General features: G+C 42.4%; 1 protein-coding gene across 1 annotated transcript in view; it reads right to left on the minus strand.

Moving 5' to 3' along the window:
* Positions 1–24,002, minus strand: part of LOC124009781 (unconventional myosin-IXb-like) — an 80,707-nt gene that overhangs the window by 31,831 nt on the left and 24,874 nt on the right. Inside the window, exons 4-14 of the mRNA XM_046321938.1 lie at positions 20,271–20,365; positions 19,560–19,622; positions 18,133–18,232; positions 12,871–12,971; positions 7,930–8,053; positions 7,520–7,609; positions 5,795–5,911; positions 4,196–4,330; positions 3,154–3,275; positions 2,715–2,856; positions 1,985–2,174 (exon numbers count right to left, since the gene is read on the minus strand). Of these exons, the coding sequence (XP_046177894.1) occupies positions 1,985–2,174; positions 2,715–2,856; positions 3,154–3,275; positions 4,196–4,330; positions 5,795–5,911; positions 7,520–7,609; positions 7,930–8,053; positions 12,871–12,971; positions 18,133–18,232; positions 19,560–19,622; positions 20,271–20,365 (1,279 nt within the window). The remainder of the gene's footprint in view (positions 1–1,984; positions 2,175–2,714; positions 2,857–3,153; positions 3,276–4,195; positions 4,331–5,794; positions 5,912–7,519; positions 7,610–7,929; positions 8,054–12,870; positions 12,972–18,132; positions 18,233–19,559; positions 19,623–20,270; positions 20,366–24,002) is intronic.

Genomic DNA, 24,002 nt, shown 5'->3' on the forward strand with positions numbered 1-24,002 from the left:
TCATCATGTTAACCATCATCCTCATCATGTTAACCATCATCCTCAACATGTTAACCATCATCCTCAACATGTTAACCATCATCCTCAACATGTTAACCATCATCATGTTAACCACCATCATCCTCATCATGTTAACCACCATCATCCTCATCATGTTAACCATCATCCTCATCATGTTAACCATCATCATCATCATGTTAACCATCATCATCATCATGTTAACCATCATCATCCTCATGTTAACCATCATCCTCATCATGTTAACCATCACCATCATCCTCATCATCATGTTAACCATCATTCTCATCATCATGTTAACCATCATCCTCTTCATGTTAACCATCATCTTCATCATGTTAACCATCACCATCATCCTCATCATCATGTTAACCATCATTCTCATCATGTTAACCATCATCCTCATCATGTTAACCATCATCCTCATCATCATGTTAACCATCATCCTCAACATGTTAACCATCATCCTCAACATGTTAACCATCATCATGTTAACCACCATCATCCTCATCATGTTAACCACCATCATCCTGATCATGTTAACCATCATTCTCATCATCATGTTAACCATCATCCTCATCATCATGTTAACCATCATCCTCATCATCATGTTAACCATCATTCTCATCATCATGTTAACCATCATCCTCAACATGTTAACCATCATCCTCAACATGTTAACCATCATCCTCATCATGTTAACCATCACCATCATCCTCATCATCATGTTAACCATCATTCTCATCATCATGTTAACCATCATCCTCATCATGTTAACCATCATCCTCATCATGTTAACCATCATCTTCATCATGTTAACCATCATCTTCATCATGTTAACCATCATCCTCAACATGTTAACCATCACCATCATCCTCATCATCATGTTAACCATCATTCTCATCATCATGTTAACCATCATCCTCATCATGTTAACCATCATCCTCATCATGTTAACCATCATCCTCATCATGTTAACCATCATCCTCATCATGTTAACCATCATCCTCATCATGTTAACCATCATCCTCATAATGTTAACCATCATCCTCAACATGTTAACCATCATCCTCAACATGTTAACCATCATCCTCAACATGTTAACCATCATGTTAACCACCATCATCCTCATCATGTTAACCACCATCATCCTCATCATGTTAACCACCATCATCCTCATCATGTTAACCATCATCCTCATCATCATGTTAACCATCATCCTCATCATCATGTTAACCATCATCCTCATCATCATGTTAACCATGTTCATCATGTTAACCATCACATCATCATGTTAACCATCATCATCATGTTAACCATCATTCTCATCATCATGTTAACCATCATCTTCATCATGTTAACCATCATCCTCATCATGTTAACCATCATCTTCATCATGTTAACCATCATCATCATCATCATGTTAACCATCATCTTCATCATGTTAACCATCATCCTCATCATGTTAACCATCATCTTCATCATGTTAACCATCATCCTCATCATGTTAACCATCATCTTCATCATGTTAACCATCATCTTCATCATGTTAACCATCATCCTCATCATGTTAACCATCATCTTCATCATGTTAACCATCATCCTCATCATCATGTTAACCATCATCATGTTAACCACCATCCTCATCATGTTAACCATCATCCTCAACATGTTAACCATCATCCTCAACATCATGTTAACCATCCTCATCATCATCATCATCATCAACTTTATCAACATGTTACTAATCTTATCGTCATCATCTCCATACGTTAGTGTGGCAAGTCACAACCATCTCAACCTGACAAGGAAAAAGAAACTGTTGGCCAATTACAGGCTACTTATACACTAATGAATATGGCCCAGACTTTCCCCTGGCTTGGTTCATGTCGTGAAGAAAAGCCCTAAAAAGCTCTGATTGGACAGGTCAAGGAGAGAGGGTAAATGTCCTTAAAAAGTAGTGTACCTGCGGCTGCACGGCGGCGTCCGGCCTCCTTGAAGACTGCTATGATGTGTATGGTGGATCGGAGGATTCCCCATCGGAAAAAGGCCACAGGATCTGACCCGATCAGCTGACGCATGAACGCCCGCTGACTGCTGCGTAGTAACGACACGATCTCCGGACGCATGTGGTCCGTGTTCTTCTCCCGGAAATCCTGACAGAGAGGAGGAGAGGAAGAGGAGAAATGAAGAGGGAGAGAGAGGGAGGGGGAAAGAGGGGAGGAGAGAGAGGGGGAAAGAGGGGAGGAGAGAGAGGGGGAAAGAGGGGAGGAGAGAGAGGGGGAAGGGGGGGAGAGAGGGGGAAGGGGGGGAGGAGAGAAAGGGGGAAGGGGAGAAAGGGGGAAGGGGGAGGAGAGAAAGGGGGAAGAGGGGAGGAGAGAGAGGGGGAAGAGGGGAGAGAGAGGGGGAAGAGGGGAGGAGAGAGAGAGGGGGAAGAGGGGAGGAGAGAGAGGGGGAAGAGGGGAGGAGAGAGAGGGGGAAGAGGGGAGGAGAGCGAGGGGGAAGAGGGGAGGAGAGCGAGGGGGAAGAGGGGAGGAGAGAGAGGGGAAAAGTGAGAGGGAGGGGAAGAGAGAGAGAGAGCGAGAGGGAGGGGGTTAAGAGAAGGGCAGTTGGCAGTGTCACGTGTAGACAGAGCTGTACTACATGACATAAATATTAATGTACAGAATATGTACATCCTTGGTTTATATCCCTACCTTAATCTGGTACTTGATGGTCCCAGTAAAGTGTTGTATGATGAAGGCTGGTTCCATCACCGCGGTGGGGACAAAGTACGGGTTATCATGATGCAGCTGCTTGAACTTCTCCAACAGGGTGTTGTCTGTGGACTGGGAGAGACTGAGGACATGGAGAGAGGGAGAGAGAGAGAGGACAGTGGACAGACTAGAATGTTAAATGAATCTCCACTCAACACTGATGAATCTCATGAATCTCCACTCAACACTAAACTGTAAATACCTAGGTTGGTAAAAAGCTAGACAGGAAGCCAAACCAGTAAGCTTCTTTTCACCTGTCCACTTCCTCTAGATCAGTGCTGATAAAGGTTTAAAACAAGGAGAGGATGTAACTACAGTCTATTGAGATACAACCATGTGACCTGACTGGTAAAACTCTGGGCCCTCCTTCTAGACCTACTTGCTCTCCTCATCCAGTATGTGGAACAGTCCAGTGGGCTTCTGGCTGATCAGATGGATACAGCCCAGGTTGTCTTTGTAGTCAATGGGACTCCAGCTGATCCCTTCTGCCTTGTACTCCTCCTGGAATACATGGATGAACAAATTAATGGGTGGATGGATGACTGAAGGGATGAACGGGTGGATGGATGACTGAAGGGATGAACGGGTGAAGGAATGGATGGGTGGATGACTGAAGGGATGGATGAGTGAAGGAATGGACGGGTGGATGGATGACTGAAGGGATGGATGGGTAGATGGATGACTGAAGGGATGAATGGGTGGATGGATGAGTGAGTGGATGGATGAGTGAAGGAATAGTTGAGTGGATGGATGACTGAAGGGATGGATGGGTAGATGGATGACTGAAGGGATGGATGGATGACTGAAGGGATGGATGGGTGGATGGATGAGTGAGTGAAGGAATTAATGGTTGGATGGATGAGTGAAGGAATGAACGTGTGGATGGATGGATGAGTGAAGGAATGAAGGGGTGGATGGATGGATGGATGGATGGATGAGTGAAGGAATGAAGGGGTGGATGAATGGATGGGTGGATGGATGAGTGAAGGAATGAATAGGTGGATGGATGGATGGATGGATGAGTGAAGGAATGAAGGGGTGGATGGGTGGATGGATGAGTGAGTGAATGAATTAATGGGTGGATGGATGAGTGAAGGAATGAATAGGTGGGTGGATGGATGGATGGATGAGTGAAGGAATGAAGGGGTGGATGAATGGATGGGTGGATGGATGAGTGAATGAATTAATGGGTGGATGGATGAGTGAAGGAATGAACAGGTGGGTGGATGGATGGATAAGTGAAGGAATGAAGGGGTGGGTGGATGGATGGATGAGTGAATAGGTGGATGGATGAGTGAATAGATGGATGAATGAGTGGACAAATATATAGATGCTTTATTGATCACCCAGGGGAAAAGACTACATTAACGTACCCTTTAAGCGGTGTAGTAAAGGGTTTACTAGTAGTGTATAGAATTCACCTGCTCCAGCGTGAAGACGTGCTGATGAAAGTAATAGTGAACTTTCTCGATGGAGTAGTTAATACAGAACTGTTCAAAGCTGTTCGTCTGGAAGTCCTCAAAACCAAATATATCCAGGATACCTATAGACAAACACTGGAACGAAACAAACAATAATATTCATAATATTAATATTTGAAATGCAATTGATTGAGCTGAATTCTGTCATGAATCCGTTGTGTTGATTTTTCTCCTCTCCTGGGCCGTGTGTCACACAGCAGTGCTTCTGTACCACTCCCTCTTACTAATACCTTGGTTTTATCTGCAGTGAAAGTTTGTCAAACAATTGGCGAGGCAGCGGTTTTGACTGGAAGTGATCGTTACAGAATGTGAAGCGAAAGGGTTAAGGTTAGGGTTGGGGTTAGTACAGTGATGGGTTGTCTCTGGGTTAGGGTTAGTACAGTGACGGGTTGTCTCTGGGTTAGGGTCAGTACAGTGATGGGTTGTCTCTGGGTTAGGGTCAGTACAGTGATGGGTTGTCTCTGGGTTAGGGTCAGTACAGTGACTGGTTGTCTCTGGGTTAGTACAGTAACGGGTTGTCTCTGGGTCAGTACAGTGACGGGTTGTCTCTGGGTCAGTACAGTGACGGGTTGTCTCTGGGTCAGTACAGTGACTGACGGGTTGTCTCTGGGTCAGTACAGTGACGGGTTGTCTCTGGGTTAGTACAGTGACGGGTTGTCTCTGGGTTAGTACAGTGACGGGTTGTCTCTGGGTTAGTACAGTGACGGGTTGTCTCTGGGTTAGTACAGTGACGGGTTGTCTCTGGGTTAGTACAGTGACGGGTTGTCTCTGGGTCAGTACAGTGACGGGTTGTCTCTGGGTCAGTACAGTGACGGGTTGTCTCTGGGTCAGTACAGTGACGGGTTGTCTCTGGGTCAGTACAGTGACGGGTTGTCTCTGGGTCAGTACAGTGACGGGTTGTCTCTGGGTCAGTACAGTGATGGGTTGTCTCTGGGTCAGGATTAGTACAGTGACGGGTTGTCTCTGGGTCAGTACAGTGACGGGTTGTCTCTGGGTAGGAAGTACAGTGACGGGTTGTCTCTGGGTAAGTACAGTGACGGGTTGTCTCTGGGTCAGTACAGTGACGGGTTGTCTCTGGGTCAGTACAGTGACGGGTTGTCTCTGGGTCAGTACAGTGATGGGTTGTCTCTGGGTTAGGATTAGTACAGTGATGGGTTGTCTCTGGGTCAGTACAGTGATGGGTTGTCTCTGGGTTAGGATTAGTACAGTGATGGGTTGTCTCTGGGTCAGTACAGTGACGGGTTGTCTCTGGGTTAGGATTAGTACAGTGATGGGTTGTCTCTGGGTCAGTACAGTGACGGGTTGTCTCTGGGTTAGTACAGTGACGGGTTGTCTCTGGGTCAGTACAGTGACGGGTTGTCTCTGGGTCAGTACAGTGACGGGTTGTCTCTGGGTCAGTACAGTGACGGGTTGTCTCTGGGTCAGTACAGTGACGGGTTGTCTCTGGGTCAGTACAGTGACGGGTTGTCTCTGGGTTAGGGTTAGTACAGTGACGGGTTGTCTCTGGGTTAGGGTTAGTACAGTGAATGGTTGTCTTACAGAGACGGCCTCCTCCATGTCTCGTCTGTTGAGCAGAGCGTGGTTGATGTGCAGGACGATCCAATCAAACAGAGAGCTGTACAGAGACTTGGCCATCGAGTCCCGTGCTGTCACAGCCTAGGTAGGACAACAACAACATAGTTACAGCCTAGGAAGGACAACAACATAGTTACAGCCTAGGAAGGACAACAACAAGATAGTTACAGCTTAGGAAGGACAACAACAACATAGTTACAGCCTAGGAAGGACAACAACAACATAGTTACAGCCTAGGAAGGACAACAACATAGTTACAGCCTAGGAAAGACAACAACATAGTTACAGCCTAGGAAGGACAACAACAAGATAGTTACAGCCTAGGAAGGACAACAACAACATAGTTACAGCCTAGGAAGGACAACAACAACAACATAGTTACAGCCTAAGAAGGACAACAACAACAACATAGTTACAGCCTAGGAAGGACAACAACAACAACATAGTTACAGCCTAGGAAGGACAACAACAACAACATAGTTACAGCCTAGGAAGGACAACAACAACAACATAGTTACAGCCTAGGAAGGACAACAACAACAACATAGTTACAGCCTAGGAAGGACAACAACAACAACATAGTTACAGCCTAGGATGGACAACAACAACAACATAGTTACAGCCTAGGATGGACAACAACAACAACATAGTTACAGCCTAGGAAGGACAACAACAACAACATAGTTACAGCCTAGGAAGGACAACAGCAACAACATAGTTACAGCCTAGGAAGGACAACAGCAACAACATGGTTACAGCCTAGGTAGGACAACAACAACAACATAGTTACAGCCTAGGTAGGACAACAACAACATAGTTACAGCCTAGGTAGGACAACAACAACAACATAGTTACAGCCTAGGTAGGACAACAACAACAACATAGTTACAGCCTAGGAAGGACAACAACAACAACATAGTTACAGCCTAGGTAGGACAACAACAACAACATAGTTACAGCCTAGGTAGGACAACAACAACAACAACAATAGTTACAGCCTAGGAAGGACAACAACAACAACAACATAGTTACAGCCTAGGAAGGACAACAACAACAACATAGTTACAGCCTAGGAAGGACAACAACAACATAGTTACAGCCTAGGAAGGACAACAACAACATAGTTACAGCCTAGGTAGGACAACAACAACAACAACATAGTTACAGCCTAGGTAGGACAACAACAACAACAACAACATAGCTACAGCCTAGGTAGGACAACAACAACAACATAGTTACAGCCTAGGTAGGACAACAACAACAACAACAACAACATAGCTACAGCCTAGGTAGGACAACAACAACAACATAGTTACAGCCTAGGTAGGACAACAACAACAACATAGTTACAGCCTAGGTAGGACAACAACAACAACATAGTTACAGCCTAGGTAGGACAACAACAACATAGTTACAGCCTAGGAAGGACAACAACAACAACATAGTTACAGCCTAGGAAGGACAATCTAAATACTTGTGGCCTATAGGATAACACCACAAATAGGTCTGCCAAGCCAACAAGAGCCGCATAAGTCCAAGTTTCTCTGCCCATACATGACCTGAGTGTATCCCCCATGACTAAGTCAGTTTGGATAAAAGTCTCTGCTAAATGGCATGTCAAAAATCTTCAGGTGGTAGCTATAGCAACAGATTGGAGTTTCCCCTGTCATGTGATGTTAGAACCCCTACCTCATCGAGAGTGTAGTGTAGAACTACGGTGTTGTTGGCCATCATTAGTTTCCTCTTCGTTAAAGCCTCCACCAGCAACTCCTGTTTGACCTATAGGAACAGAGCAGACTGTCAGCTGTTTGACCTATAGGAACAGAGCAGACTGTCAGCTGTTTGACCTATAGGAACAGAGCAGACTGTGTACAGGTGGTCCTTTAGCTTGAACAGGTGATATAATGAAGATATTGATTGACTGATAGCTTGAGCAGACGAGACAAATATATTGATTGATTGTGAATGGTTTATTTTCAAATTCAATAAGGCGCCATTATGTAGTATCAATAACAGCTAATGCTGAATTCATTATTTGACCATTTGAAATAGACAATACTCAAAATCCATCAGCAAAATAACTAGATGTATTTCTCTACCTCCAGGAGGTCAGACAGGATATAGAGGACATCTGCTGGCCCCGCCTCCAGCCCCTGGCCGTCTTCTGATTGTCTGTACGTCACGTTGCCCAGGTACAGGATGGCAGAGAGCACAGAGAAGATCCTAAAAGTAACACACAGTTAGGTCACTATACACCTGGTCTGCGCAATACACCTGGGCTGCCCAATACACCTGGGCCCATATTTACAAAGCATGACAGAGTAGGAACGCTGATCTACGATCTGTTTTGCCTTTTAAATAATAATGATCAGCACTCCTGCTCTGAAAGTCTTTGTGAATACGTGCCCAGGATTACAGATCATAGGCTGCACAACAGCATACACACAAGACACAATACCCCTGGATTTACTGCTCTCACTGGCTAGTACTGATTAACATGGGTAACCGGGATCCTGAGACTGTCCCGGGAACACTCTTCACATTTCCTGAATTTTTTTTAAAATGACAAGACCTGGGAAATTACCTAATTAGCCCCCCAATGTCGCACTAATGCAATTCCACACCCCCAAAAATGGCTACAAATAAACAAAGCACATTATGCAAACAGGTTGTCATGGAGACCTTTAGCCTTGCGTATTTACTTCACACACAGTGGCCATAAATTCAAAGCAGAAGCATAAATGACACCGCCGGACTGCACACGCGATGCAAATACATTAAATAAACCCTACAGGAAACCCTTACAGTATAGCCTATAAAATAATGTGTTTCTCTGAGCTGTCATTGTGACTCTTCAGACGGTCACACATTGGACAGGCCTATATGCATAATTCACTACACAGAGATCTGTCACAGACATGAAGTCTGTTAACAATTCAGAGAGGCATGATGGAAATTCTATCTTCTCCTGTCATAGGAGCCTAGGCTATTTTCCTATCCAGTCCCAATCCCATTGAAAGCCAAAGTCCTGACTCCTGTCTCGCAGGAAAATGCCTAACTTTATTATGTAAATCGCTAATTTCATGTCAAAATACCGCAATAACAATTCCCCCACTTCTCTGCACTGTCTCGTACTTCAGTAGAGAAGGTTAGATATGGATCTCTTTAAACAGAGTTGGCCCCTGTTAAGATACTTTGACATTGAAACTATTTCCTCTCTTCATCTCCCCGTTATTCATGAGCTGATCTGCTGTCTGTATAATCATCAACTAGATGTTGCAAAATAGGAGATATTCTGTCATTTGTTGAAGGAGGTTATCTGGCAAGCTAAGCTACTTTGGTCATTTAACTACTGTTTGACTGCTGTTACAACGTTTGTATGACTCGACAATGCTATACGCTGGGTGCGTTCTGTGCATCCTCTGTGTCCAGATAATTAATTCTGCGCATTTCAGCAGCAGGCTGAGGAACATAATAAACGCCCCCAAAAAATTGGAACGGCCTTTTCCAAACTTCACAACAATGTCATTGCCGATCAGAGATAGATATTCCATCATTACTAAATGTCAGTTTCATTTTGTCTGAACTCTTAAGATGGTGGAGCAGCCAAGCCGACAAGGAGGCGCAGCACCCTTCTTATTTGGAGAGAATCCTGGCATAGTGACATTTCTTTGTTTTAAAACACTTTAAAAAGGGCACTTACGATTTTTGGGGTGTATTTCCAAGAACTCTCTGTATAATTATCAATTATTCCGTGTATTGAAACTTGGTAGATTTTCGGGATAATTTGAATCCCTACTGGTTAGTGGTATAGGTTACTAAATCATCCTCATTTGTAGGGCACCATACATACAGGACATTCATTCACGCAAAACATAATGGTTTACGAGTGTCATGAATTTCCCACCTGGGTGAGGATCAAAGAGAACTCCCCCCCCCTCTCTCCCACCAGAGTGGAAGGGGGAAGGGAGTGGCCCGGTCCTATGACTTTAATGACCGGTCAGTATTTTCACATCCTGATGAAAAGAGTGTCCAAAGTAAACGGCCTGCTACTCAGCCCAGAAGCTAAGATATGCATATTATTAGTAGATTTGGATAGAAAACACTCTTAAGTGTAACTTTTCAATGGGTTTTCATTGGGAATCCATATTTCGGATCGTCTTTGCTGAAGTTCCTAACGCTTCCACTGGATGTCAACAGTGTTTAGAAATTGGTTGAGGTTTTTTCTTTGAGAAATGAAGAAGTAACACTGGTCAGAAAGAGGCTCGAGTCTAGTGTACTCTTTGTTAGAGGCGTGTGACCTGAAAAGCTCGCTCCACATTGTTTCCCTTCGGTATTGAACACAGATCATCCAGTCTTCAATTTTATTGATTATTTATGTTTTAAAAAACTGAAGTTGTATTAGGAAAGTAGTTTGACATGTTTGAAAGTGTACAGGTAACTTATGAGACATTTTGTAGTCATGTTGCGCGATTTGGAACCAGTGTTTTTTCTGGATCAAACGCACCAAATAAATGGACATTTTGGATATATATCGACGGAATTAATCGAACAAAAGGACCATTTGTGATGTTTATGGGACATATTGGAGTGCCAACAGAAGAAGCTCGTCAAAGGTAAGGCATGAATTATATCTTTATTTCTGCGTTTTGTGTCGGGCCTGCAAGGTTGAAATATTATTTTCTCTCTTTGTTTACTGGGGTGCCATCCTCAGATAATAGCGTTGTTTGCTTTCGCCGAAAAGCCTTTTTGATATCTGACACGTTGGCTGGATTCACAACAAGTGTAGCTTTAATTTGGTATATTTCACGAAAGTTACATTTTTATAGTAATTTATTTGAATTTGGCGCTCTGTATTTTCACTGTATTTTGGCCAGTGAAAATATCCCAGAGAGGTTAAGGTAGGTATAACTAAATAACAGTAACTCCACAAATGTATACGCCCCAGTTATCAGATTTACATCTAAATGTTGCGGAACTGATATGATTAAATATGAAACTATTTGTGAGAAGATTAAATGTTATTTTAGTCTTCTAAATTAGATCATTGTTTTTCAAGTCAGTAACCACGCCCACGTGAGCACAAACATTGTGGCAACGTGATGGAACCGTCCTCCAAAGAAAGGGCATAAAAGGACTGCTAATGAAATTATTATTAGACCAAAAACATGCCGGCTTGCTGCCGGTGTGTAGAGTGGTTCTAGCTAGACCCTGAATAATCAACCATAGAAACCAGAAAACGTGCAGCGGTGGCTACACATTGAAATGGTTGCAATTTAAATATAGACCAGTACATTGCCGGGTTGCTACTGGTGTGTAAAATGGTTTAAAACTGCTAGACCAGTATGTATACGTGCAGAGTGAGTTGAATACGTGACAAATGGTCTAAAACTACAAGACCCCTCTGTAATTCGACGAGTGAAGAAGACTAGACTAAGACACGCGCCGCCTGCAGCTCTGCATGTAAAGTAGTCTAGAACTTTGACCAAAGACACCAGGAAGATCTTTTCAAACAATCTTTGGAACATCTGATATATCCATTCTAACGAACACTTGCCTGAACAAAGAAAGCCTACTTCTACAACTGAGGACATTGTGACCTCTGGTGGACAACCAGAGACTTACACAATCAGAGACTTCTGTCGAACGACTCTCCACAGACGGACCGGGTGATTTCAACAGAGAGATGACAAAGACATACACACGTATATATATATATATTGCAATTATTCTTCAATGAGCGGTCATTCATATGCAAAGTATTCATATTCTCATGAGCATAGCTTCCACATGTATGTACAATAAGTTGACTCTGTCTCTCCCTCTCCTTACATGCCCCTCCCCTTTCATTGTGTACCAAGCCCTCATATCGTATTAGTCCACTAGGGTCTTTTAATTACATTATGTTAGTAATCCACATATAATCTATCCTGAGTGTGTGTTTATGTATTTCTGCGTGATTATTTAGTTAGTTAGGTAATAAATAATTAATCCAATGTGTATCGCTGAATCATCATTTAGACTAGGGTGCAGATTTGAAGTCAACAATGTTCAGAATGAGACTGATACAAGGTAAAAAATAATGAATGGATAACTAATAGGATAACGATATATTCAGAGTTCATTCGGAAAACGGTAACTTATTAAAACAAACTTTTTCCGTGGTGCCCCAAGATTGCTAATGAGTTAATTAATTGATTTTAATTGTTCCATGATTAATTGAATCTCGTAATAATTAAAAACAATAGTTAATTGATTTGATAAAATAACAGTCATCACATTAATGGTAGTCACAAGCTAGAATATAATTACATAAAGATACACCTCTAACAGGTGAGTAACTGAGTTATACTAGAGATATACCTCTAACAGGTGAGTAACTGAGTTGTACTAGAGATATACCTCTAACAGGTGAGTAACTGAGTTGAGTAACTGAGTTGTACTAGAGATATACCTCTAACAGGTGAGTAACTGAGTTGTACTAGAGATATACCTCTAACAGGTGAGTAACTGAGTTGTACTAGAGATATACCTCTAACAGGTGAGTAACTGAGTTGTACTAGAGATATACCTCTAACAGGTGAGTAACTGAGTTATACTAGAGATATACCTCTAACAGGTGAGTAACTGAGTTATACTGGTTCTCTCTCCCACACATGCCAGGCCCTGAGGTCAACATCAGATTCCCGCTACTGTACTGGTCTCTGCATTTCCCCCTGCTATGTCTGACCAGCTCTAACCTGCTGCGGCTAATGGGAGAGAGAGGAGGAATTACTGGATAGTTGTCTGCTGGTAAAGGCATACTGTTTTAGTTCCATGAGCCACGAGGTATGACACCAACTCTCCAGGAAAACGATCAGATCAAGGCTGAAGACATGGATCATGGTACAGGAGATGTTAAGAAGAGAGGGTAAGGTTTCTGAACTATGATAAATTGCTTTTTTAGGGATATTTCGTTCTCTTCTGTCGCTCTCTCTCTCTGTCCACCTCTCCATCTCTCCTTCTCCCTCGATCTGTAACCCTACAGTAGCCATACGTACTGTTTCTTGGTGGGGACCAGGAATCCCACCATCTCCATGGCCTGATGAAGCCTCTTGAACTCACGCCTGAGGTCCTCAGCATCTTCTAAATTAAAGTCCTCCTGCAAAGTGATACAGAGCAAGAGAGAGAAAGAGAATGTGTGAGAGAAATAGAGAGAGAGGAGAGCGTGTGTGAGTGAGAGAAAGAGAGAGAGAGAGAGAGAGAGAGAGAGTGTGTGTGAGTGAGACAGGAGAGCGTGTGTGAGTGAGAGAAAGAGAGAGAGGAGAGAGTGTGAGTGAGAGAAGAGAGAGAGAGAGAGTGTGAGTGAGAGAAAGAGAGAAGTGTGTGAGTGAGAGAAAGAGAGAGAGAGAGAGAGGAGAGAGTGTGTGAGTGAGAGTGTGTCTGTGACTGACAGTGTACCTGTTGGAGGTGTGTTGTTTTCAGGCTCAGTGTGTGTCTGGGTTTCCATTGGTGTGCATAACCCATTAGGAAAGGGGTTCCCAAACTGTTTTAGTCCACAGCCCCATTTTGATATCTGAACATTCTCATGACCCCAACCATGTGAGAAAAAAGTATGTATTTACAGCCAATGTTTCCTTGTTTTATTTGGGGCTATGGCAGTCAATTGCAAAACATTTTAACAAAACATTCTATATATATTTATACTCCGGACTTCGACATTGCTCATCCTAATATTTCTATATTTCTTAATTACATTATTTTACTTTTAGATTTGTGTGTATTGGTGTGAATTGTTAGATATTACTGCACTGTTGGAGCTAGAAACACAAGCGTTTGCTACACCCGCAATAACATCTGCTAAATATGTGTATGCGACCAATAAAATTAGATTTGATTGTAACAGTATTTCTGATTGTCTTTTCAACTCACCATCACATACTTTTAATGTGGGGATATGACAGTCAATTGCAAATTAGAAGGATATAATGCCTCGTTCAAAACAACTGGAAAATCGGAAATCTAAACGCAAATGTCCCAACTGGCCAATTGCCAGTGAAGATGCAGAGCGCCAGATTCAAATAAAATACTATAAAATTCAAACTTTCATTAAATGACACATGTAAGATACTCAATTAAAGCTACACTCGTTGTGAATCCAGCCAACATGTCAGATTTTAAAATGCTTTTCGGCGAAAGCATAAGAAGCTATTATCTGATAGCCTGACCATCTGCACCAGCAGTTAGCATATTTCAACCCTGCAGGCGCTACACAAAATGCTGAAATAAAATATAAAACATGCATTACCTTTAATATATAATATATGCCATTTAGCAGACGCTTTTATCCAAAGCGACTTACAGTCATGTGTGCATACATTCTACGTATGGGTGGTCCCGGGGATCGAACCCACTACCCTGGCGTTACAAGCGCCATGCTCTACCAACTGAGCTACAGAAGGACCACACCATTGACGAGCTTCTTTTGTTGGCACTCCAATATGTCCCATAAACATTACAATTGGTCCTTTTGTTCGATTAATTCTGTCCATATATCCAAAATGTCCATTTATAAAGCTCGTTTGATCAAGAAAAAAACAGCTTACAAAAAACGCAACATCACTACAAAATATTTCAAAAGTTGCCTATAAACTTTGCCAAAATATTTCAAAATACTTTTGAAATACAACTTTAGGTATTTTTAAACGTTAATAATCGATCAAATTGTAAACGGGGCAATCTGTGTTCAATACAGGAATGAAAACAAACCAGCGCCACTTTTCACATCTTGCGCAACTCACAAAAGTGTACCCAGTTCCTAGTTGGCCTACTTCTTCATTGCACAAAGGAATAACCTCAACCAAATTCCAAAGACTGGTGACAACTAGTGGAAGCGATAGGAACTGAAAACAGGTTCCTAAGAAATATCGCTTGGCATTAACAAGTCAGGGAACAGAGAGAGGCAAAAATAATAATAATTCTGAACAGTTAGTCCTCAGGGTTTTGTCTTCTACATAAGTTCTGTTATGCTCACAGACATGATTCAAACAGTTTTAGAAACTTCAGAGTGTTTTCTATCCAAATCTACTAATAATATGCATATCTTATATTCTTGGCAAGAGTAGCAGGAAGTTGAAATTGGGCACGCTACTTATCCAAAAGTGAAAATTCTGCCCCCTAGGCCCAAGAGGTAAGACTACTGGGGGGGAAAATGAGCTCCGACTGGGAAAAATAATTTTGAATGGAATTCCAAGTTAGGAATTTTGGCCTCTTTCTAAAGCTCAGACTTTCCCACCTGAAGATCACTGACATCATGATTTCACCTTGTTTTTTCCCCGGGCTCTCAGTTGCCTTGAAAGCACGTTTTTCTCATCCCCACTAATAAGATGGGTGTGTTTGATGCATGTCGAGTCGGAGCTTCTCAAAATCAGGGGGCGTGGTCAACAGTGCGCACCTCATCTCTGCCTAGTTAAATTTAAAAATATATCTATCGTCACTTCCAACCTGGATGGATATTTGGTTTTAATGCAGACGAGAGCACTTCTGAATCCAGCTTCACACAGACATGAGCTGGCGAAGGTGACCATGAGTTTTACTGCTCTGAGGGAGACTTTAGTCAGGAACCAAAACTCTTCCATAGAAAGAAACTAGAATGCCCACTCTAGTCACACCCCGACCTAATCAAAATAGAGAATGAAGGATCTCTAAGGTCAGGGCGTGACAAATAGGGAAGTAAATGGGATAATTTTATTTGCCCAAATTATATAATTTCTCCTGCCTATAAATAAATAAAAACAAATATTAAAAATAGTTCACCAGAAAGCTTAGCCTAGACTTTCCTTGGCTCATAGCGCTCTAGCAACTCCGTGTGGCGGACTGGGTTGTCCTGCCAGTTGAAAGATGTTTCCTCCGACACATTGGTGCGGCTGGCTTCCAGGTTAAGCCAGCAGGTGTTAAGAAGCGTGGTTTGGCGGGACACATATCGGAGGACGCATGACTCGACCTTCACCTCCCGAGCCCGTTGGGGAGTTGCAGCGATGAGACCCGATCGAAATTGGGGAGAAAAAGGAGGTAAAATTAAAAATAAAAATAAACTATAGTTCCTCACAGTAAGCTATTTGAAAAATCTTTCCAACAATCTCCCCTCGATAATCACCTATTCTCAGTGTGAAAGAGCAATGGAAGTTATAGGCCTACTGCTTCATTGGCCTATTGGATATGAGTTCCATTCGCTCACTTTCAGTGGTGGAAAAAGTACCACATTTTAAGTAAAAGAAAAGTAGAAAAGTAAAATATCAAAAGTGAAAGTCACCCAGTAAAATACTACAAAAGTTAAAGTATAAATCATTTCAAATTCTCCTTATATTAAGCAAACTAGGCGGTACCATTTTCTTCTTCTTAAAAACAAAATGGACAGCCAGGGACGAACTCCAACACTCAGACATAATTTACAAACAAAGTGTTTAGTGAGTCCACCAGATCAGAGGCAGTAGGGATGACCAGGGATGTTCTCTGTTTAGTGAGTCCACCAGATCAGAGGCAGTAGGGATGACCAGGGATGTTCTCTGTTTTGTGAGTCCACCAGATCAGAGGCAGTAGGGATGACCAGGGATGTTCTCTGTTTTGTGAGTTTAGGGATGACCAGGGATGTTCTCAGTGGGTCCCAGATCAGAGGCAGTAGGGATGACCAGGGATGTTCTCTGTTTTGTGAGTCCACCAGATCAGAGGCAGTAGGGATGACCAGGGATGTTCAGTAGGGATCAGGGATGTTCTCTTTTGTGAGTCCAGATCAGATCAGTAGGGATGACCAGGGATGTTCTCTATTTAGGGACCAGACAGAGGCAGGGATGTTCTCTGTTTAGTGAGTCTGCCAGATCAGAGGCAATAGGGATGACCAGGGATGTTCTCTGTTTAGTGAGTCTGCCAGATCAGAGGCAGTAGGGATGGCCAGGGATGTTCTCTGTTTAGTGAGTCCACCAGATCAGAGGCAGTAGGGATGACCAGGGATGTTCTCTTGATAAATAAGACAATTTTCCTGTCCTGCTAAGCATGTACTTGTGGGTGTCAGGGAAAATGTATGGAGTAAAAAGTACATTATTTCCTTTAGGAATGTAGTGAAGTAAAAGTTAAAAGTTAAGTAAAGTACAGATAGAACCAACAAAAAAACCTACTTAAGTAGTACTTTCAAGTATTTTTTTACACCAGTGAGTTCATTAGCCAATGGATCACGGTGTATCAATGTGTCCACATGGCGGAGGCTGGGGATCTCGCATGAGCTTTTTATCATTTTAATTCAGATTCTTATGATTAAACCACATGCCAACGATTTTGAGAAACAAACTTTTTTTTATTTATTTAAATGAAACTGTTCTGCGAAAACGTGCACATGAAAATCATAACTGGCACGCAGACTGATGGAAATTAAATCAATTGTAAGCTTTCCTCAAGCTTGAAACTCTCGCGCCACATAATGACATCTTTATAAATTAACTACCTCCACGTTTCCATGGTGGGATTTTGCCTATAGGCTACTTTGAAGCAAGACATGCCTCATAATATGAAATAAAACAGTCAGGTTTCAAAACAAATAAGTATGTTTTAAAAATACACACTTCCTGTTATCTGCACTTGAATTGTGAATCAAACAATTAAGTATAATTTCCAAATGCATATTTCCTCCAGCTCACATTGTAAAGTGGTGGTGATGCACTGATGGCCTGTTGCTTGCAGTTGAATTGTGAATGGGAGGTGGTGCGCTTCAATTACCAGTTGAGAAATAAAAATAGTAGCTCTTTTTTTAATCATGCACCACAATTGTTTTTAACATGCAATCGCATTTAGAATTGTTGTGCAATGAGTGGGCTTCTAAAAGCATGTTTAACTCCAGTTGCAAGAGGAGCATTAGGAGAAATCCCTCTCAAAATACATCTCTGTATGCTGTGCGTGTGATAGTTGTGTTGGACAAATATAAAGATACATGAGGACTAACGTGTGTGTGTGTGTGTGTGTGTGTGTGTGTGTGTGTGTGTGTGTGTGTGTGTGTGTGTGTGTGTGTGTGTGTGTGTGTGTGTGTGTGTGTGTGTGTGTTTACCTGTTGTAGGTATGCGTAGTCTTCGGGCTCTGTGTGTGTGTACCTGTTGTAGTGTGTGTGTGTGTGTGTGTGTGTGTGTGTGTGTGTGTGTGTGTGTGTGTGTGTGTGTGTGTGTGTGTGTGTGTGTGTGTGTGTGTGTGTGTGTGTGTGTGTGTGTGTGTGTGTGTGTGTTTACCTGTTGTAGGTATGCGTAGTCTTCGGGCTCTGTGTGTGTGTGTGTGTGTGTGTTTACCTGTTGTAGGTATGCGTAGTCTTCAGGATGCAGCAGACTGAACTCTCTCTGCTCCTCCTTGGACGCTCCCACCAGCAGGTAGTAGAACACGTGGTAGTTCCTAAAGGTCAATGGTCAAAGGTTAAACTCTACTTGTAGAGAGGACCAGGGAAAACTACAGGCCTCGGTTACAGACTCGTAGTCAGGAACAACTTAGGGTTCCAGTCGTAGACTGTTAATCATTAGTGTCGAGATAGTGTATGAAATCAGTAATAACTAACTGGTTGAAATGATTGGTTATTTGTCAACTTGACACCTACTTACACCAGCATTTACAAACCCTTTATAAAGCTTAACTTTAATGCAGTTAACCTTAAATGTTACCTACATTTTTATTTTTACATTATTATTATACATTTTCTTCAGCATGCGAGTAATTCTGTCTAGACTAATATTTGTTCAGCTGCTGTTAAATGGGATCTGTACAACAGTGCTATTATTTCTACCGAATGGTTTGGATTAAAGTCGACTTGGCTTTCTTATTAAGTGAAGCTTCACACCAGGTTTAACTTGAAATAAAGAGAGTTAATAGTATAACCAAATCCCCTATTTAGGCACTGCAGTCACAGGAGAGCATGCTGTGTGTTCGGCATGCTGTGGAATTAACCCCACAGCCTGGTAAAAAGTGACGTGTTCAGAGAATAGCAGATTCTAACTAACTATGACTAATGAAAAAGCTGCTGTACAAATATCATGCTCTGAGATTTTGAGTCAAAACGGGACATTTCCTGAAATTCCAGTTCATAAGAAACTGAGTTGTCCTGTTCCGTGCTAGTTCCTGATTCACTAGGAGTACGAGTCAAGATAGAGAAACTGAGTTGTCCTGTTCCGTGCTAGTTCCTGATTCACTAGGAGTGCGAGTCAAGATAAGAAACTGAGTCGTTCTGGACGTGCTAGTTCCTGATTCACCAGGAGTACGAGTCAAGATAAGAAACTGAGTCGTCCTGGACGTGCTAGTTCCTGATTCACTCAAGAGTCAAGATAAGAAACTGAGTCGTTCTGGACGTGCTAGTTCCTGATTCACCAGGAGTACGAGTCAAGATAAGAAACTGAGTCGTTCTGGACGTGCTAATTCCTGATTCACCAGGAGTACGAGTCAAGATAAGAAACTGAGTCGTTCTGGACGTGCTAGTTCCTGATTCACTAGGAGTACGAGTCAAGATAAGAAACTGAGTCGTTCTGGACGTGCTAGTTCCTGATTCACCAGGAGTACGAGTCAAGATAAGAAACTGAGTCGTTCTGGACGTGCTAGTTCCTGATTCACCAGGAGTACGAGTCAAGATAAGAAATCAACTCTGGCTTTCGCACAAATGATTCATTTACGTCAATAGTGTGGAAATATGGGTCAGGTCTGTGTGTGAGTGAGATCTCCGCTCCACCATCCATACCTCTCACTCCGATCTCTAAACACTAGCCGACACTTCTCCAGGAAATACTTCTCTACCACCGCCCTGCAAAGGAAACAGATCATCAATACAAATTACAAGCAAATAATCAATACAAAATACAAAACAGAAAATCAATACAAAATACAAACATCTGACAGAAATGTGATTTGTCCACTAATTCTTGATATTTGTAGTCATGTCTGCTTACTAAAATCAAGCCAAATGGTTGTGCTGTGAACTGAAATTAAAGGTTACGACAGCAGCAATGTAGTAGACAAAGTCCCCTGTGTTTATGGTGACACTGACAGCAAGGAACTACACAAATAAACCAATTAATTACAGATAGATTCAATTTTTTTTCCAGAAACCCACCAATTAAAGTGTGGTTGACCCTTGGAGGAAATGCCATAAATATAGCCTGCTCCCAAGATCTATTTGTGCTATTGACAACTCAATTGCAGTCACTGTCAAGTCAAACATGCTGTTTGGCTTGGTAACTCCATAGCGAGTTGTCCAAGAGAGCAGAAATAGACTGGGTGCCGGTCTATCTAAAACAAACCAATGCACTATCTAAAACAAACCAATGCACTGAATAAAACGTGATGGATAGTTTGTTTTCTGTGATCTTGCTGCTTCATGCCAAGTCATACAAAGACAGATTCTCCTATATGGTATTCAGTATGTGTAGATAACGTGATAACACTGCCTCACCCTCTCACCACCCCACTCTCCAGATAGTTGACCTGGATAAACTTCCCAAAGCGACTGGAGTGGTTGTTCTGAGCCGTCTTAGCGTTGCCAAACGCCTGTTCAGAAACAGAGAGAGAGAGACAGACACAGAGAGAGACAGACACAGAGAGAGAGAGACAGAGACACAGAGAGAGAGAGAGAGACACAGAGAGAGAGAGAGACAGACACAGAGAGAGAGAGACAGACACAGAGAGAGAGAGACAGACACAGAGAGAGAGAGACATAGACACAGAGAGAGAGAGACATAGACACAGAGAGAGAGAGACATAGACACAGAGAGAGAGACATAGACACAGAGAGAGAGACATAGACACAGAGAGAGAGACATAGACAGAGAGAGAGAGAGACACAGACACAGAGAGAGAGACATAGACACAGAGAGAGAGACAGACACAGAGAGAGAGACAGACACAGAGAGAGAGACAGACAGAGAGAGAGACAGACACAGAGAGAGAGACAGACACAGAGAGAGAGACAGACACAGAGAGAGAGACAGAGAGAGAGAGAGACAGACACAGAGAGAGAGAGAGACAGAGAGAGAGAGAGAGAGAGAGAGACACAGAGAGAGAGACAGACACAGAGAGAGAGACACACAGAGAGAGAGACAGACACAGAGAGAGAGAGAGACACAGAGAGAGAGACAGAGACACAGAGAGAGAGAGAGACACAGAGAGAGAGAGAGACACAGAGAGAGAGAGAGACACAGAGAGAGAGACAGAGACACAGAGAGAGACATAGACACAGAGAGAGACACAGAGAGAGAGAGACAGAGACAGAGACATAGACATAGACACAGAGAGAGAGAGACATAGACACAGAGAGAGAGAGAGACATAGACACAGAGAGAGAGAGACATAGACACAGAGAGAGAGAGACAGACACAGAGAGAGAGAGACATAGACACAGAGAGAGAGAGACATAGACACAGAGAGAGAGAGACAGAGAGAGAGAGACATAGACACAGAGAGAGAGAGACACAGAGAGAGAGAGACAGAGAGACACAGAGAGAGAGAGAGACACAGAGAGAGAGAGACAGAGAGACACAGAGAGAGAGACACAGAGAGAGAGAGAGAGAGAGAGAGAGAGAGAGAGAGAGAGAGAGAGAGACACAGAGAGAGAGAGACAGAGAGCGAGAGAGACAGACAGTGACAGAGAGAGACACACACAGGGAGAGAGAGAGGGGATTATTATGTACAGTTCGATAACCCTCAACAGCACCTCACCAGTTTGAGTAACTAGAATTGCCTGACTGATACAAAACATTCCAATTATGTGATGCTGTGAAAGACATTAACTTCAAAGTTAAAGGGTTTGTACACAGTAAATTGTATGCTAAGATGACCCAACAGGCAGGCTCTCTTATTTCAAGATACTCCTACACAATGTTACTGTGATTAGGTTCACTAGATGAGCAACATGTTACTGTGATTAGGTTCACTAGATGAGCAACATGCTACTGTGATTAGGTTCACTAGATGAGCAACATGTTACTGTGATTAGGTCCACTAGATGAGCAACATGTTACTGTGATTAGGTCCACTAGATGAGCAACATGTTACTGTGATTAGGTCCACTGAGCAACAGATGAGCTAGAAGCAACATGTTACTGTGATTAGGTCCACTAGATGAGCAACATGTTACTGTGATTAGGTCCACTAGATGAGCAACATGTTACTGTGATTAGGTCCACTAGATGAGCAACATGTTACTGTGATTAGGTCCACTAGATGAGCAACATGCTACTGTGATTAGGTCCACTAGATGAGCAACATGTTACTGTGATTAGGTTCACTAGATGAGCAACACTGTGATTAGGTTCACTAGATGAGCAACATGTGGTTTTGGGTGGGATCTTATGACAAGCCACAGAACGTCTGAAGTGTTGACACCATCGTGACATTCTGAGAAGGACTGATTTCACGATTACATGCACACAGTCAGAGTCGATAGCCTGATTGATAACAGCGTTGTGTAGTCATATTGTAGGAAACGCACCAGTGACTGAGAATGAAACTAGAACTCAGCTTCAGACACCCACACACCACTTGTGCTCTGTTTTTCTCTGGTTAATAGATACATTAAAGACAACACAATGATCGACTAATAACATGACACAGTTGAGTGACCAAACCAGGGTCGTTTTTAGGACAGAGAGGTTTGAGCCAGCGGTCGGACTTTAATAAGGTATACGATGTGGCTTTTTCTTGCCCAGAGTGAGCCTTTTAATTTGCAGTGAGGAAAAAGCCATCGAAACCTTGTTCAAAATGAAAACCCATGTTCAATAAGGGACTGTTAACCCGGCAGACGATCTGTTCCCCATCTGTCCAACCCGCAGAGACTTCTTAAACCAATTCCCATCATGCATCAGCCAATGAGAACAAGCCAATTCCCATCCTGTTCAATTATCAATCACAAGGCATGAAATACCAGTTCAAAGAAACAAAGATCCATCCAAAACCACTCATTCATATAATTCAGTGTTACATAAAAAATGTTAGAACAATAACAAATGTTTCATTATGTCGTTATAATAAAGTTGTTAGCAACATGTGAAAATGGTGGAAATCTGTTGCAGCTCAAGTTGACGACAAAACCCACAATGCAATGCGATATAGGCTTCCTGGCTAGCGAGCTACACACAATAATACTAAAGTAAAAATCAGTAATATGAAGTAGCTAGAAAGCTGTAAAAATCGCCTAAACAAACTATCAGGAGTCTACAATCTCACCATTCGATGTGCCTCACAGACAACGGTTACCATGCAATGCACCCTGGACTGAAGAGGCAGACAAATAGGAGAAATGTGTTAGACCCTCTGTTAAATAAAAAACATTTCACGAGGTAGGAATATACCAACAAAATATGATCAATGACTCATTGGAGAGAGAAGACAACCTCCAGCATTATGACTTGGCCAGTATTGAAATCTGACATGATAATTTTTCTACATTCTAAAAATCGTATTCCTATTAACTTCCAGTGTAGTGAGAGCGTTTTCGCAACGCTACTGTCACGAGCTGGCTCAAAGCCCGTAACAAAAGGGAGACAACGTCGAGATAAGTAACAAAATATATATTTATGTAATAAAGCAAACTAAATACAACATACAATGGTAACCCCACCTCTTTAAGGAATACCTAGGATAGGATAAGTATTCCCTCTCCCCCCCCCCTTTAAGATTTAGATGCACTATTGTAAAGTGACTGTTCCACTGGATGTCATAAGGTGAATGCACCAATTTGTAAGTCGCTCTGGATAAGAGCGTCTGCTAAATGACTTAAATGTAAATGGTGTGTGTAATCAGTAGTGTAAGTGAGTGTTTTGCATGAATGTGATTATTTTTTTCCCATGTTTTATTTAACTAGGCAAGTCAGTTAAGAACAAATTCTTATTTTCAATGACGGCCTAGGAACAGTGGGTCAACTGCCTGTTCAAGGGCAGAACGACAGATTTTGTACCTTGTCAGCTCGGGGATTTGAACTTGCAACCTTTCGGTTACTAGTCCAATGCTCTAACCCCCAGACTACCCTGCCACCCCGTTGAAAGATGCCAAAGCAAACAACCAAAAAACCACCAAGAAACACAACAAAATATGTAAAGGTGTCTGCATGGAGAGAGTCTCCTCCATGAATGGGGAAGAGGTCTATTTATCCTGGGACACACCTGAACCAGGTGTTTCCCATGTAGCTGAC

The sequence above is a fragment of the Oncorhynchus gorbuscha genome, linkage group LG22, assembly GCF_021184085.1.
Source record: "Oncorhynchus gorbuscha isolate QuinsamMale2020 ecotype Even-year linkage group LG22, OgorEven_v1.0, whole genome shotgun sequence".
In the NCBI taxonomy this organism is placed as follows: domain Eukaryota; kingdom Metazoa; phylum Chordata; class Actinopteri; order Salmoniformes; family Salmonidae; genus Oncorhynchus; species Oncorhynchus gorbuscha.